Here is a 17,502-nt window from a genome sequence, read left to right as displayed (position 1 = left end):
TTTATAGACTTTTCTTGAAGCTTCATAGCCTCAAACCATTGCTATTAGGTTATCAAATTTTTGTTTATTTTTGTATATCTTTTTCATAAAAAATTTTCGTGTTGAACATTTTCCAGAAACTAAGTATTATGTAGTCGTATTAATGAATCTAAAATTTCATAAAGTTCAATTTACAGTTCATAGCATAATATATTGAAAAACTAAATTTATTATTAAAAGATTGCATAAGCATCTAACATTTAGAGTCTTTTATTATAGTTTGAATGGTGGGAGAGGACAGAGGGGCGATTAGTTGTTGCTTTGGTTACCAATTAATAATATAAACGAATACATTCATGTGGACGTATACAATTAATATTTAATGAGCATAAAGGTTGCTTTCATACCTGTCATGTTACAGAATAGTAGGGTTCACAAGAGACTCTCCTTGAAAAAAAAAACATAGTTGCATTTAAAAATAGTTATGGAATGGGTTTCTAAATCAATTGTTCCTTGCTTCTATAGCTTAATTCTAATTTATCCTGTTAGAGAATTTATTATTAAATTATAATTAAATATTGATATCTCATAACTTAGTGAAGATAATTACAGATACGTAAATGAAGTTCACAACCCACTTGTGCATAATCCTGTCTTTACCATCCTCATGGAACTTTGCCAAAATTACAAAAATTATAGTACAATTTATTACTCTAGAAAATGGAACAGTGGTCCCTAAAATAACAAAACGATTGGTTGAAGTACAAGATGAGCATAGTCAAGGCTTTAAATCCTCACATATTGCTGGACTATTTCTGGCAATTTTCTTTGTACTCGGTATATTTAGCAATTTCATTCTAATTTCAGCAATTGCATCTAGTGTAATACTAAAAAGACTACCGTTTAATGTGATCATAATGAATTTGGGAATCATAGGTCTAATTGAAATTGTAGTAAATTTTACTTCATCATTCGTGTATCAGGTAATATTTTGTTAATTATGATGAATAATTTGAAATGTATTCCTATTTGAATAATTATTTGACATAAAATTATAAAAATCAAAAAATGAATTCCAAAAGATATTAAATACCCTATAAACCTGCGTTAGATCAAATAATTATATGAAGAATTGTTGCGTGATCAGTTAATAATAAACTTACGAACACTGTTGTAACCATAGAAATTATGAACTGTTTTATTTAAAAGAGAGTATCTTATGGAATATTTTATTCAATACTTGACAAGATCTCAAATTTTAAACAAAAAGAGGAAGTCCAATTTTTGTCGAAAAATTAAAATTACTCAGTGGCATCATTTTCTTGAGATATAAACTTTGAGCTTGTACTTTTCCCATTTCATTATGTTTTTCGTTATAATTATCGTTTAAAATTCTATTGAGTTTGGCCGGGGTACTTATGCTGTACATCAGCAGAGAAGACGTCAAAATGACTCTTCTGCTGACAAAGTTTTTATTGCGAAGATTGTTAAATATCTACTCGAGATGGGACTAGCTATTGTTGGGATATTTATGCTATAATAATCAAATTAAAGAAAAATCATCTTTCTATTTTGCTTGATTTAAAAAATATATATAAGTATAAGTGGTTCATACAGCGGTACACAACAGTTGACGCAATCTTGCGCAACATCAGCGTTTTTAAACAATTTATACTTAGCGATGTAATTACTGTTTTTTTTAGCTTCGCCCGTTTTTTTTGGAATTGCAAATTTGAAGAATGATTTTTTTTTCCCTTAGCAGTTGTCATTGTTATTTAATTCCTGAGTTGTGAACCTCCTTCGTAAATAGATTCAATTATATTCCAAACCTAATTGAACATTCATGTGCGCTCATAAAAGACGAAGCGTAACCCTGAGGATTTGCTGTGAAGTTATAATTGTAAGTCCTTGTTGGACTCAGAGTAAAATTCGGGATCAACATTGGAGTTATTCTTCCCAATGTCCTTGTTTTTTTCCTTCTCCCCCTCCTCCCTTGTCACGGATGATTATAGATGATCTCCTCTAAAACATTCACCAAATTGTCAGGGGTTTGATGTTCGTTTTTTTAACATACTCATTATAAACAAGATTTTCCTCTTTATCTAATAGTGCTGGATTGGTCTAAACAACCCAAAAAAAAAAAAAAAACTGTAGTCCAATCAGTCTGGCCCTAATAATATTTGTCAGTCCTAGGACCGGTCCTTATTGTTCTTTTATGGAAATTACAACAGCTGAAATATTAGTCACTACTAACTACATCATTTGAGTTGCTGAAGTTTCATCTTAATCGATAACCTCTATCAAAGAGACAATATACCTGAAATTATAAGTTGGAAGTGTGTGACTAGAACGGATCTAACAATCATTGATTATTTTCTTAGTTCTAATCAAGGTTAATAGAAATACAAGGTCAGATCTTCATGTAATCGGGGTTGCTGGAATTTTCAATCTGATATATTGCACTGACTACTAGGTAAAACAGGCAGATTTTAACAAAACACACAACCACTAATAAGCTTATGACGTCAGTATTACTAGAATTTTCAATTTAATGTATCGTAACGACTCCTGGGAAGAAACACAGATTTTGGCAATACATACCACTCATCTACTATGACGTCAATATTAAAAGCGTAGTGCTAGTGAAACATCAGTCGCACACGCGTTATTTAGTTAACTTAGTATTTCTAATTACAAAAATCGCACTGATAAAAAAAAGAATAAAAAGGGGGGGGGCAGGGGAAGACTGATTATGTAATCATTCCTAGGACTGAAGTAACACCGCTATCCAAGGTTGTACTTCTTGAACTGCTAGTACCGGAACCGATAAAGTCGAACAGACACCTGAACTGAGACGCAATATATTGCTTATCAATATATTCTTCTGTTCCTATATAGAATATTTAAGGAAAAAATAATATATATATAACAAAAGAAAATTAGCTTTAATAAATAAGTAAATTTTCTGAGTTTTTTATAATTCAATTTCAGCGTTTTCCAATGATTTTTTACTTGGTAAATTGGTAAAAACAAGTAGGTAAGGGATTCCAAGCCCCCCTACAGGCCCCCACTTTGAAAAATGAAAACCATTGTCTTCAGCAACCTTAGTTTTCGGGCCCCTGCTGGAACTTGGGGGACTACGTATAAGGTAGCTGCGGTCCTGTTTGTATCTAATCATTTCCTGGGCCCAAATTTCCTAACGACGCCCCTTGTTTTAAGTGTCTGTATAAAAAAAACCCGAGACCGAAGACAAGAACTGAGACTGATAATGATTAACCGAGACCAAGACGAAAACGTTGAGATGAAAGAACCGAGTCTGGGACCAACCGAACGGCTGAACCCGAACCGGGCACAACCTTGCTACTACTTATATGTATCTGTTGTTGCTACTAGTGATGCTTATCCGGTGTATATTTTAGCTCATTCCTTGTTCATTTCCGTCTCCTCCTCTGGCATGCCCAAAATTGCTTGTAGCTGATTTAATGAAACGTTATGGGATCTAAGCTCCTGTCCTCCAAAACATTCTTCAAATTTTCAAGTTTACCATGATGATTTTTGGTTTCTTTTTTAACATGCGGAAAATATACGCGATTTTCATCACAAGTTGTAACTTACAACATGGGGGGGGAGGGTGCAATTGGGGCCGTGTCCCTCCCCCAAAACGATGATTGTGCCCCATAAACTGAGATATAAACAAAACCAAATTTAAATTTTATTATTTAAACTGCAGAATTTTGCCCACATTCGAAATTATTGTATTTAAGTATGTCTGCCTTTGTTATTGTGAGACTTATGCGAAACGGATCCACAGAGGCAAAATTCCAATTAGGTTAGGGATAATGATAATGATTAATAACAAAGGTTAGGGCTGGTTTTAGCATGAACAGGGCTGGAGAAAAAATTTGGGGGCTCTTTTCCTTCTCCCCTTATTTAAAATTTAATATCGTTGTTTTTTTAAATAAAAAAATATCACTTGACCTTTCTCTCAGGACCTTATTTAAGAGAAGAAATTTCAAATTTATTTTTCAATCAGGTACGGTGCCTAATGGAATTACATGATCCACAGGAGCTGCAGTACCCTAAAGCCGCCCCTGTGCTCATTAATCTTTTATTTGCAAATGTGCCTCATCCAGATTTACGACTTCTGGCTGTAATAATAACATAAATGTTAACTTAACAAAAATGAAGTTGGATTAAGACTAACCCGATTTAAAAAAAATCCTTTCTTTACATGCAAAATCTGGTCTCGAATCTACTCTTTAGTCTTGTGTTAAAAATTTATTGAAAATATGGAATAATTTTAATGACTTTCATAAATCTATTTATTAATACAACAAGATTGAAAACTGTCGTGTCTTGACGTGGATAGTTATCCGAAGGTTGTTTGAAAAGTCCAGGCAAAGTCTGAGAGATAGCACTAATGGCGCGTATCGAGATTATGTTTAGTAAAAGTATCTCTTGGAACACACACCAGCTTTCAACCAGACCGGTCTATTTCTGTCTGTTTGGCAAAACGCCTCCGGAGACTAAAAAGAAACTTGATAAACATTATAAGGACTCTGCACCTTCTATTAGTACTAATAAGTACTTTCAAAATTTTCGGAGTGTCCATATGGGCACGAGTTAACGTTCTGGAACCCTCTTTCTCGAACTTTGCACGTACTTTCGAAAAATCCATTCAGCTATTCAGGAAAAATTAATTCTGAAAAAAAATTTCAAAAAATAAAAATTCTAATATGAAATTATTTGGAAAAAAAATTTCAAAATTTATAGCAATTCACAAACAATTAAATTTTTGCAACGACATTTAAAAAAATATAGTTTTTGCTCTGCTGCATAATTTGCCTTAATGCCCTTTTTTTAAAAAAGAAAGTGGAATCTTTAAAAAAAATAATTTACCGCTATTCTCGCGAATTTTTTTCCCATCCTGCCAAAAGTAATAATAATAAAAAGTAGTCATTCCTTTTTTTTTGGGGGGGGGGGCTACAGCCCCTTAGGCCCACCCCCTGTAGACGCCCTTGATTACTGATCTACATGATAGCTTTTCCTGTCTCTTGATTTGAAATTCGATCTCGAGGTTTCGATTCCAGCCTAGTATGGTAGAAAAAATATCGATCTTACATTGTTTTGGAATTTTATTCGTTGTATGGACAGCTAAACTTATAAAACATTCTATTCAGAAAATAACATCATAGGGATAATCAGGACAGATTGTTACACTTGTTATATTTGAAATGGCTGTTCATAATGATTTATATATTATCAATAACAGGTAAGGTGTTTGAATGAGTAAAATAAACCACACAATTTGAAGGCATATTCTACGTCTAGGAAGAATAATCACATTCTAAGTAAAATAATATTTATTTATAACTAATTGACGATAGAAAGATTCATTTATATAATTTATTGAATCAAAACAGTAATGAGGAAAAGGTAGAAAATTAAATAATTGTTGATGAATGAGAAGAATACACTTAGATACGTATTACTTTTGCACTTATGGAGCAATGCAAATGAAAACAATCTTAGTTACGATTTTAAGAGAAGTATCCATCTTATTCATTAAGACTCTTACAGCAACAATTTTAAGCTCTGTGTCTCCGGCTAGTGATAATTTACTAACTCCGACTAGGTGGAGTTAAACATCCTCCATCAAAAATATTCGAATCCAACTCCACACCACGGACTAAGTCATCTTGCATTTTTGACTCTTTTTTAGAGCGAGTTCTATCTCAACGATTTTATAACTGGATTGTACAAACTTATAAAAAAAAATTTGAATTATGGACCCAAGTCCAACTCGAGTCGCAGGTGTTGAGTCCAATTGGTTCAACTTCCGATATCATTTAAACACCATTGAGTTTGGTTGAGTATAGGAAGATAGTATAGGAATTCATATGTTATTCCCTGTTATTTATGAATAAATTCATTAACATAATTAATAATAAATTACTCGTCATTGAATCTATTGACAAACGTTATAATTATCGTGACGCAAACACCTCAAAAAGACAAAATAAGTATAGTCTTGAATTAATAATGAAATAATCTAAGTATTTTAATTTAACTTATTTATTATTTATAAATAATATTATTATTTAGATGATAAATCAAATCAAAAAACAAATCGAAAACAAATGATTATTTAAAAATATTATTTTCAGAATGATCGAATTTAGATTTATATACTCGTATAATGGGCATGAGAGTTTGTTTACAAAACGATAGGGAATGCTGCAAAATAGTACCTACATATGAATAATGATTATAAAAAAGATAGATAAAAAAAATTGATATTGTCTTTTCGTAAGTTGCTACCCGAAAATGATGTTTTTTTATTTTCCAAAGCTCTGATCATTAATTTTATATCTTGAAGATAGAAAAAATTAAGTATAAAGTACTCAGTAGGGTGTGAAAGGCAAATATCACTGTTGATTTGCTGTGGAGTTATAAGTTTATATCTTTGGACATCTGAGTAACTTCTGCATTTATCATTGCTGGTTATAGAGTGGGGTTTGTGTTGCAGGGGCGTCCGTGGGATTGTATATATATATATGTATCTTCTTATTTTTATTTTTTTTTGGTTTTTTGGTTTCTTGGTTTTTTGATTTAAAAAAAAATCAAAATATTAAATTTCTTTAAAAAAAAATTTATAAATTTCAAAAAACAACAAATACTCATAAAACATTAAATATTTTGGAAGAAATTTCAAAAATCCGCAGCTGTTCCAAATTTTTTAAATTTTTTGGGAAAAAATTTAAAAAATTAATTTCAAATATTCAATTTTCTCGAGATCAAATTCAAAAAATCCATAACTACCTGGGGGTCTACGGCTAGGTGGATGGGACACATAAAATTAAAATTTTTGGAGAAAAATGGGAAAATTCAACTAAAGTTTTGAAAAAACAATTTCGAATATTAAATTTTCTAGTGAAAAGCAAAAAAAAAATTTAATTTGAGGGGAAGGTACGGCCCCTCCATCCCACCCCCTGTGGACACCCCTGTATTGCTTGCCTTCATTTCATACTCATAGCAGCTACTCGCAGCTAATTCAATGAAACGTCGTGAAAGCTAAGCTGCTCTTTCCCCAAACATTTTCAAATTGTTAGGATGACCTCGTAAATTTTCTGTTTCTTTTATTGTTTGTATGCTGGCATTATTTTGAACTATGATTATTTAATGTTAGCGGTTAAACCCGTCATGGCTTGGAGTTCTTAGGCGTCTACGTAATAAAGTACAAATTATTTAAACAATATTGTTAATATTTACGTGTTGACAATTAAATGTTTACAAAACATTCATTCCACTTGGTGATCAATAATTCCATCTATTTCTTAGCACTTAGTTAGGACCATCTTTTTGGATTGATCATATTCATCATACTAAAGACTTTCTCTGCATTAAAATTGACAATTGGAGTATTTTTGTATACAAGGTTTTCCCTTGTCGAGAGTTCCTTTAGTTTCATGCAAGCAAGGTTCTTTTGAAATATTTCTTTTAACTTGGTATTGAACGGCTCTTCCTTCAAATCTTGCGGCAGATTTCCTAGAATGGTACGGCAGTTAAGGAGAGGCAATCTTCCCTCAAGTATATTTATTGGCAAAGATATTTGTCGAACATTTTTTTGAATAATTAAGATTTCTTCTTGTATTTAATCATCATTAATTCTTTCTTGTGCTCTTTTGGTTGCCGTCAAATCTTCATTAGGGATGTTTAAATATTCCCTGAAGATGTCGAAGTGATCGTAGTAGTACTCCACTGCTTTTAACAAAGTTCCCTATCTTGTTATGATTGGTTATGGAGAGAGAGGAATTTCGTCCAGAATTCAAAAACATCTTTTCACATTAGAAATTAGTTCGTTCGTTGGAGGAAACTTTTGTTGAACCATATCTGCAACCCTGTGTAATCCATGAGCAATACATGTAATGTGAATAAATTCTGGGAAATTTGTTCAAAGATCTTCTCCAGCTTTGAGAAAATATGAGTCGGCATCAGTGGTGAAAACATTAAATCTGCTCGGCACAAAACATTCTCCAATAATTTATAAACTGAGGTAAAGAAGATGTTCTTTACATTTTTCGCATTTCCAATCTCAATATCAATCAAGTTGATAGGTCTCCCACATAAATGTCCTTCCAAAGGACGAATCCAAAATGTCATTATTGACCTCAACTAATGATCTCTTGTCTCATATAATGCAACGAAAATATCATTTTCTTCCACCTCTTCTTTTATTCTATTCTAAACTCCTTAAAATACTTCTCTAACCAAGTTGTTAACGCTACATCGACTTGGAGTAGTTTTTCCACTATATTTTTTAATAAACTTGGAGAAATTGGGATGATCTAAAATGTTTAAAGGGATCTTACCCGGCCGATATGCCGTTAAATTCTCCTTTGTCTCCTTGAATCGTGTGTTTCTTGAAGACTTTTAAGTTGTTGATGTGATGGGAGGTTTCGGAGTGGCGGATTACTTGACATAAGTAGCGAGATTGTCAGAAGAAACTTTAAAAAACTGCAAAACATAATCTATTTTCCAAGTCATAGTCTCACACATTTTGTATAATCTCTTTCAACCAATCAAATTCTCTCTTTAAACACGATTCCAACAACACTAATTATATGCAAGGATGGGCATACGAGTGAGTGCGAGACATATGGACTACGAATTAAAGTTTATTTAAAAAAATCAGATAGCTATGATGTTATGGTCTTGGAGTATAGAATATAACGTTATTCCGCTATCGAAATGAAAATCTTCTATATTTCAAATAACACTAGAAGAGTTAATATAAAAAGTAGTTGAAATTAGCAAATTCAGAAAAACTGGATTTACTTCGTGAAACTCATAAAAAAGCTTTTATATTTCTATATCATATGCATATCAACTAGCAAAGGAGCACCCGGCATTGCTCGGATAAATGAGTGAGAGGAACATCACATCGACAATGGTCAATGTTACTTCCTCTTAATATTTGAACCATAGAGATTAAAATACACAAGGTTAATTGAAAAACAAGGCTAGAACATCGTGTAATCGGGCTTTTTAGAATTTTCAATCTGATGTATAGTATCGACTGCTGGGCAAAACAGGGGAATTTGACAAAACCCGCAACCAATCATAGTCTATGACGTCACTATGACTATTGTATCGTAGCGACATAAAGAAAGAAATATATTTCTTTCTCTATGCGTACCGACTGCTGGGCAAGAAAAACAGATTTTGACAAAGCACGCAACCACTCATCTACTATGACTTCAATATTAAAAGCGTGGTGGAAATCAAACATCAGTCGTACAAGCGCTGTAGTATAACCTTGTAACATACATAGAGTGATGATGTGAAAAATTAGTTGACGCCGTCAAAAAACACTAAATAGTTGACAAAATCATACGAATTGTAATAGTTAGACATGCTAAAAACATCGAAGGCGCTTCAAATACACTAGTTTTGTTAAATGTTTATTGTAACAATTATAATCTATTACAATAATTATATAAAATTAAAGATATCAATAGGTTAATAAAGTATTATTGAACAGAGTATTTATGAAGTGTATTGATATTTTATGGTATGTAACTTTGCACACTTTCTACAAAATGAGATTATAAGGTTTAGAGAAGATAAAAAAGAAGAGAGAATAAGACAAAGGATTTTTGACAATAATATTAAGTTGAGTGAACGACAGTTCAACTTGAATATATTTTCTTCTCTAAATGGTCACTCTGAAAATATTGAAACCACTTATAAACTGTTCTAATCGAAGTTGCAGAGTCCTTATAATGTTTATCAAGCTGTTTTTTAGTCTCTTGAGGCGTTTTCTCTTTCATAAAGTAATGTTTAGTCAACACACAAAATTATTTTCCTCCAATTTTTTTGAAAATCACTCCACTTCCTCGCTTCCAACGAATGCCAAACAGAAAGAAATTGACCGATCTTATCCGTGTGTTCTTTCAAGTGATGCTACTAACTAAACATAACCTTGATACGCAACAGTAGTGCCATCTCTCGGGCTTTGCACGGACTTTTCAAACGACCCTCTTTCAATAAATTAACAAAAAATGAATATTTTTAGAAGTCTAATAAATTCCTGATTTTTGATCACATTGATAAAAGTCATAGTTTGTTGTAAACTGCATAATGATAAAAAAGAGTTTCTTAAAAAGTTAATATTTTAAAAATTATTGAAAAATAGAATTGTATATTGATTTAGTTATCAAAGATATTTGATGATAGTATATTAAATTTTGCTTGGGTTATAAATGTCCTTTTGATGTGTCTTGGGGTAAAATTAATTAGAAGCACACAATCTCAGTCCTAAGGCAAACATTTGTTTTATAGTGGTATTATAGTTATTTTTTTGTGCCAAACAAGACATGCTTTGGAAATTGAGACAAATCCATGTGGAACTGAATGTCTCTACTCTAATGTGTACATGACCCATTAATTATTATTTATGTAATTGTATATTCCAGCTCACTGAACCATGGCATTTTGGAATCACCCCCTGCTGGATCAACACTGCCTTTATGGAATTTACTCCGATAATATATACCATTTTTCTTGTTATTTTGATATTGGATAGAATGATTGCTCTACGCAGTCCATCATCCTACAAGAAAAATGTAAATGCTCGAAAATATCGAGTGCTCATTTTATTTGTTTGGATCTTAGCCATTGGAATTGTATCTCCAGTAGCTTCGGGATTGATTACATCTTTACCTTTTCCATTTCGATACAGTTGTCAGGTAAGCAAAAACAATGAAACATATCCCAAGGGCAGCCATATGTTTTAGGACAGCAACACTCGCGCTTTCATTCTGCTTTCATATGATTGTAATCTCTAAAGTGAATTACAAATTCACAAAATTGTATGTCATTATCAAAATACTTTTGTCTACAAAAAAATAAAAACAACCAATATGACATTAAAAGGTCTTCAGAGTGACCAAAAAGGCACTCAATGACACCATACAGAAGTTCAAGAAGACCAACATTATAGAGAATAGGCCAGAATTTGCAAAAGGCTAACGGTTGGGTTCCATATGAATCGGCTGCATGGGACGATCTCGAAAAGGAAAATTGTCTATCATGCCAATGTGGGTTGCAGCCGTTGGAGACTATCGGTTTTTGCTAGTAGTATTGTATCAGTCCTTCATTATTCGGTCCAATCCAGTCTTAGGAATGGTCCTATCATCCCTTGGGGTCAGCCTTAAGACCGTCGACCCTTTGGACTGTCAGTACTAGAATTGATTTAAAAAATAACAATAAATATAGTTTAGTGACGTCATGAACGACCAACCTTTATAAATTTTTGACTTTTATCAGGTCTGAACTTGACGGGACTGTAGTCTACAGTCCTAAATTAGAATCGACACAAGACTAATTGTGAGTGAAGATCTGGATTTATATTAATCTTATATTGTTCTTTCAATTGATAATTAATACAATTTTTGGTCCCAACCCAACAGAGCGCATTGTTTGTGACTGGAAGTGCCCTACTAAAACAAATGTCGGACCCTGAAATTTAAATGTTCTTATTAAAAATTCTCTTTACAGATTGTAGATAAAAATTCGATGATTTTTGGTTTAAGCGTTGGAATATCCATATACCTCCTCTCATGGATATCTATTGGGATTTTTTCCTTACTTATATGTATTTACATAAATCATGAAAGGAAATTAGATCGAAAGTTTCAACAAAGGGATCGCTTTGGTGGAAACAAAAAATATTCTTCCCACACGGCGTTTTTATTTGCGAACGCACATCTTTGGAATGAGATCCGTTACATTTTCATCATTATGGCCATACTAGGAATTTACATCCTGTTTCTTTGTCCATACATCATACTTACAAAGTTTGATCAAATTTTAAAAGTAAATCCCTCTCTTATAACTTATGGAGCAAGAAATATTCTTTGTTCAATTCTGTCTTTTATTTCAATACCATTCCACCAATAAAACCCTCGAGTATGTAAAAAAATCGAAATGAAAAAACAAAAGAAATTGTGTAATGAATATCTTAAAGAATTAAAATAACTTTATTTATTAAGTATTATTCTAATGACATTAAATTTATAGGTCAACCCATAAAATATTATAGTTATTTGAGACATTCATTACACAATTGTTTTAATTCGATTTTTTCTTTCATTTAATAACTATTCTACTCTAAAATATTGCCCTTAGTTGGTCCAAAAAAAGGAAGATCAAAAAATTAATTCATGTTCCATGTATAAAAATGGCTGGCTTTTAATGTGAGCAGAGCCTAGGAAAGCATTAATGTGCGAGTCCCTATTCTTTTCTTTCAATTTTTAAATTTGAAGTTAATTTCGATTTTTTTTAATTTAAAATAAATTTCGATTTTGTTTATATAAATAATAGGTGTAGTTAAATGAAGTCAATTATTTTTAATGGATTCTTTTTTTGTTTATTATTTTTAATGTTTATCTCCTTGACATTCAAAACAGTGTTTATAAGACGGTTAAACACGACCATTTCCATTATTCAATCCACATTTTCGACAATTGGCCTTCCTGAGCGTGGTGAATATTTGACATCAAAAGTAACAAAACAGACTGAACGAAATCAAAATACCGCATAATTGTCTGTTATAGTATCAGAACCTTAAATAATATTAACATATTTAGCAACCTGACTTCCTCTCACCCTTTTCAAAGAAAAGCTGTAAAATATGGAGTAATTTATCTTTGCTTGTGTCTATCTTTGGCCTTTGCTCAAACAATACTTAGTCAAACAATCAGAAAACTGGTTAAAAAAAAATTATAACGAAATCTTATCTTTCATTACCCGATTTCACTTATACAACGTAAGATACACATTTTCTTTCGAAAAAAAAAAAAAAAAAAATTCTTCTTACAACACATATTAATTTCAAATCCTCGTTTTATGTCTTAGTTATTTTTAGATGACCTTTTTTTTAAATACATTTTAAATTTTAATGGCCTCTATTTGTTATATTAAAGTGCTAGGCTTAAGGCATATAATACTATAAACCTGTAAGCCAAGGCTCATTAAATCCCCCTATAAATGAGGTAGAATAACTGAGAAATTATTATAATGACAAAACTTAAGTTCAAAAGGCTATATCTCAATTATTTGTCATATTTTTATGGAAAAAGCAAAATATCCCTAATAAAGAGGCATGTCATAAGCTTTATATTAGAATTAAATAATTTCATAAAAATTCTGATTTATGAAATTAACAGACCTGATTTTTTATATAAGTATAAGTTTGACTACATATTTAAATGTAATAAATACTTTTTTTTTCTTTAAAAATATGAAAATTGGCCTTTAGAACTTATGTTTTGTCATTATAGTAATTTCTCAGTTCTTCTATCTCATTTGTAGCGGGCGTGATTGAGCCTTCATTTACAGGTTTCTAGTATTATTATATACTTAAGGCAAGTGTCACTAATGCCCCCTAAAACTATATCTCTGTCTAAAGCACTACTTTATCTTAGTCTACTAATGTCAAACTATCATGATTTTAGGGCTATGGTTCTGGCTATAACTTCGAATTCTATAAAAATATAACCCTTCCTCAATATAAAACCACTTTTGACACAGATGACGATGGAAAGAATATTTCTGAAAGGGTGTCTATAAAAAGGGATCCATTGTATATACCCGAGGCGAATGATGACTTTCTAGGACCTCATGACACGGTTTTGGTTTGGATGCGATACTTTCATTTTAGTTTCCTACCGTTTGTTATTTTCGTATTACATAGAGAATTGAAGAACAAGACATTTTCTCTTTTTCGATGTTGTTTATTTTGCCGCCCAAATTCAGTAGAGAACAAGGATTCACCCAGACCTGTTTCGGCATACATCCGACAAAGACGAAAAGAATTAATCAAGAAACAAAAGCGATTTAAGAATTCGACTAATTATAGGTAATAGATTTAATATAAATTTAATTTAATTATCTGTCAAATGGATTTACTTCATAATTAGACGCAAACATATATGAATAGTATTAATTAATCCTTCAGAATAAATAATATGGGGCGCGTTAACACAGAGAAAATCTTCCACAAAAATCAAAAAATGGAAAACTTATCATATTTTTTTAGGGCCCAGTAATATGTATTGGTCCATTTAAATTTATGGAATAAATTAATAAGCTCAAGATTATTAATTATACTTTAAAACCCTCATTTCATTTATAAGACTTACTTGGACCCCGATATGATCTTTCAAATGATAATATATCAATTTCACGTTTTTTAATTCTGACAATGAGTTTTTGCTACTCTAAACGCAATTTGCAAAGTCTCAAAATGATTAATTAGAATATTTGTTGATAGAAATGAAAAATAATTAGCTGAAGAATACAAAGGTAAACTAGACATAATTTTGAAAAAAATCATTGTTTGTGTGTTGATTTACATCGTTTTATCTTAATGTTAATAAACTTTCACTATTACTCATTTAAACTATTATTTCAGTGTTCCTGTTCTATTTGTAACATCCGAAGGACTCTATCTCCGGATTCTCGACGAAAACTACTCTGGATTCTCAGAACATAAAAGCGTATTAGAACGAAGTCTAGAATCTAAATCTCAATGGACCGTCGATCCAGAATTTATAACTGACCTATGTGATCTATATCCTAACTTTCCACAAACCTTATGTGTTGAAAAAAAAAATGCTATTGTTGCAGAAGATATCTTGGAATTGGAAGAAAGGGTGGCCGATCATATCCCTCTTATCAGCATCCGTGAAGATACGCCTTCACCTTCACCTCCACCACAAGAGAGGAAAGTGCAGTTTCAGTCTAAAATCGAAGAATTTTCTGATATAGAGATCATCAAGGGTACAGAAGAGGAGGACAACATGTATCCCTATGAGGGTGTCAGTGATTTTGAAGTCACCCCAAAAGTTCTTAAGAAAGTTAAGAAGAAACGTAAAAAAACAAGCAAGAAAGTTAAGGTTGAATTAAAGCCAATTAATTCATCTTCGAAAAAGAAATGGAATTATTGATAATGGCAGTGGCGTTACTAGAAAAAATAGCATTTTGTATGAACAACTGTAAATTTTTGAAATTTTTGTTTCTAAAAAAATCAATTTTTCGTTAACAACTATAGAATTTTGTGTATTTTTTTTCTCAAAAATTAAAAAATATGCAGATAATTGAATATTTGAAAATATTTTTCATTTTTTTGTGAACAGCTGTGGATTTTTGATATTTTTTTCCAAAAATTTAATTTTTGAAATGGTTTGTGAATTTTAGAATTTTTTTCCTCAAAAAATTCAACACCCCAAAAAAAAAAAAAATATATATGTACGGTATATATAATCTAATCCTGCGGGGACACCCCTGGATTTTTGAACATTTTTTATATTAAAAGAATAATTTTTTATCCACTAGGGGGCAGTAAGGGTATAATAAATTAATCTATAACTATGTTCTTAACCTCCATGAATTGACCCTTTTTATTGAATTCACAAATTCTGCTAATTGAAGAACATATTACATACGTCACGAGGAAAAATGATAAAGTGACGCTATAGATGACATTTCAAAAGGAACATCTGAAGTACAAAATATCTTTTATAACCCTCAAAAGATGGACTAAAATTGATAACGTGGTAGGAGTTTCTTTTATAAAAATTGAACAGAAAGACATTAACGAATGAACCCCTGAATTTTTTCGAAAATGAACGGATAAAGTGTGAACGGGTTCCATTTTGATCATACAATATGAAATATTTTTGTGAATATTATTAAAATAAATTGTTTATCCTTGATGAGAAAATGAATGATGAATTTGTGAAAAAAGCTACTAAATGGAACTGCCAAATGTGAAGTTTTAGGCTATTTTCAGTTGTTACCTACTTTATTTCTATAATTATATATAAAACATTTGATTATTATAATAAAAAACATTTTATAAGGAATATAATTATTTCAAAGAAAAATGCAAATATACCAAAGTTCATAAGAATAAAAAATGCTTGATAGCCAGGACTATATACTTCCATTTTGGGAACTAATTTTTTCATAAAATTAGCTCCAAGGACCAACCAAACAATGAAATTCCAGTTATAGATGGGCATGGTAAAAAAAGGAGAATCTGTTGTCACAACAAGGGCTTTACCATTATACACATCCGCATTTTCATATAATAGGTCAAATGCCTCAACGACACGTTCAACAGACAGTATTTGACCTCCAAGTCGACTTACTTCCTTTTTGATATCCGGAGTATTTGCCAAGTCCGTGTCAACAAAAAAGGGACAAAGAACACTGGATTTGATCCCTGAATTCTTTGATGCAACTCCCAAGGCACGAGTCAAGGTGACAACGCCACGTTTGGATACAAAGTAATTGTTTCCCATTATTTTGTCATTTGGAACGAGGCCAGCCATGGATCCAATATTGATTATGAGCCCACTATCCGCAGATTGCATTTCTTTATGGGCAATCTCCACTCCATTCATCACTCCATACTAAAATAAATGAAGACATAATCCCTTCTATAATATATACTGCTATATTACAAGATTAATGTCTAGGCAACTAGCATGATTTCCATTGACTCCAGCATTATTCACCAAAACATTCACATTCTTGCCAAAAATCCTTTGGGTTTCCTTCCATAATCTCTCAAAATCATCCTTGGATCGAACATCACATTGAACAAAAATTACCTTATCTTTACCAAAGACTTCTTGAAACTCCTTCAAGGTTTGGTGACCATCCTCTTCCGACACATCCGATAATGCCACAAAACAACCTCTCTAAATAAACGGTAACGAATTCATACTATATTAAAAAAAGGGAGCTTGTTTTTATACAGACCTTCAATAATGTTTGAGCAAATCCTTTCCCCAATCCTTTGGCAGAGCCAGTGATGATGACAACAGACTCGCTCATGGCAAAATATATTTAATCAACATTGTTTTTATCGAATTGTTTTTTATCATCTTTTCCTTATCAGCAATTGAATATGAAATCTTATTTGACTTTTTCTCAAGAGAAGTACCTAATCTCTGATAACATTTCAAATATATGCATAAGTGTGTGTAAGATGTGTTTAAAGGGCAGCGATTTAAATCGTGTGCCCTGGGTTTTTTTGTGTTAAACTTCGTAATCAGTAACTGTGAGTTATGCATGGATATCAAAACAATAATATTTCAGTCTTTAACAAAAAGAAATTAGTTATAAGAAAAAATAGACATTCTAAAAATGTAAATGTATTGGAGAACCACTGAAACACAGTCTCTCAAGCTCATATTTTGCACAAATTAATTATATATCAGAGGAAAGCTTTCCTCTATACTCTGTTTTCACAATTCGAAAAATAAATATCATACCCCCTAAAAATAAGCAACCCTATTAATTAATTTCTACAGTCCAGTTTGTACTGCATATATAGAGCCCTAAAGTCTGCATAGACTAATGAAATAAGATGGGGTATTTCGTTATGTATGCACAATATTTTTTCAATGTCTTACTTAGTCCATAACAAAGTATTTTTTTGAGCTG

At 31.6% G+C, this 17,502-nt stretch overlaps 2 protein-coding genes across 2 annotated transcripts; one reads left to right on the top strand and one right to left on the bottom strand.

The window, feature by feature from the left end:
* Positions 1-443: 443 nt before the first annotated feature.
* LOC121122353 (uncharacterized) lies at positions 444-15,287 on the top strand. Its single transcript, XM_040717323.2, has 5 exons — positions 444-962; positions 10,458-10,730; positions 11,542-11,859; positions 13,500-13,903; positions 14,459-15,287. The coding sequence occupies exons 1-5, from the start codon at positions 600-602 to the stop codon at positions 14,991-14,993; spliced, it is 1,893 nt and encodes a 630-aa protein (XP_040573257.1). The 5' UTR covers positions 444-599; the 3' UTR covers positions 14,994-15,287.
* Positions 15,288-15,831: 544 nt separating this feature from the next.
* LOC121123250 (15-hydroxyprostaglandin dehydrogenase [NAD(+)]) lies at positions 15,832-17,008 on the bottom strand. The gene is made up of 3 exons (XM_040718378.2): positions 16,816-17,008; positions 16,515-16,754; positions 15,832-16,463 (listed from the first exon to the last, which is right to left on the bottom strand). The coding sequence occupies exons 1-3, from the start codon at positions 16,888-16,890 to the stop codon at positions 15,885-15,887; spliced, it is 894 nt and encodes a 297-aa protein (XP_040574312.1). The 5' UTR covers positions 16,891-17,008; the 3' UTR covers positions 15,832-15,884.
* Positions 17,009-17,502: the final 494 nt, after the last annotated feature.

This window comes from Lepeophtheirus salmonis, chromosome 8 (genome assembly GCF_016086655.4).
Source record: "Lepeophtheirus salmonis chromosome 8, UVic_Lsal_1.4, whole genome shotgun sequence".
Classification (NCBI taxonomy): domain Eukaryota; kingdom Metazoa; phylum Arthropoda; class Copepoda; order Siphonostomatoida; family Caligidae; genus Lepeophtheirus; species Lepeophtheirus salmonis.
The sequence above is the reverse complement of the archived record's forward strand: the minus strand, read 5'-3'. Positions and strand labels throughout refer to the sequence as shown.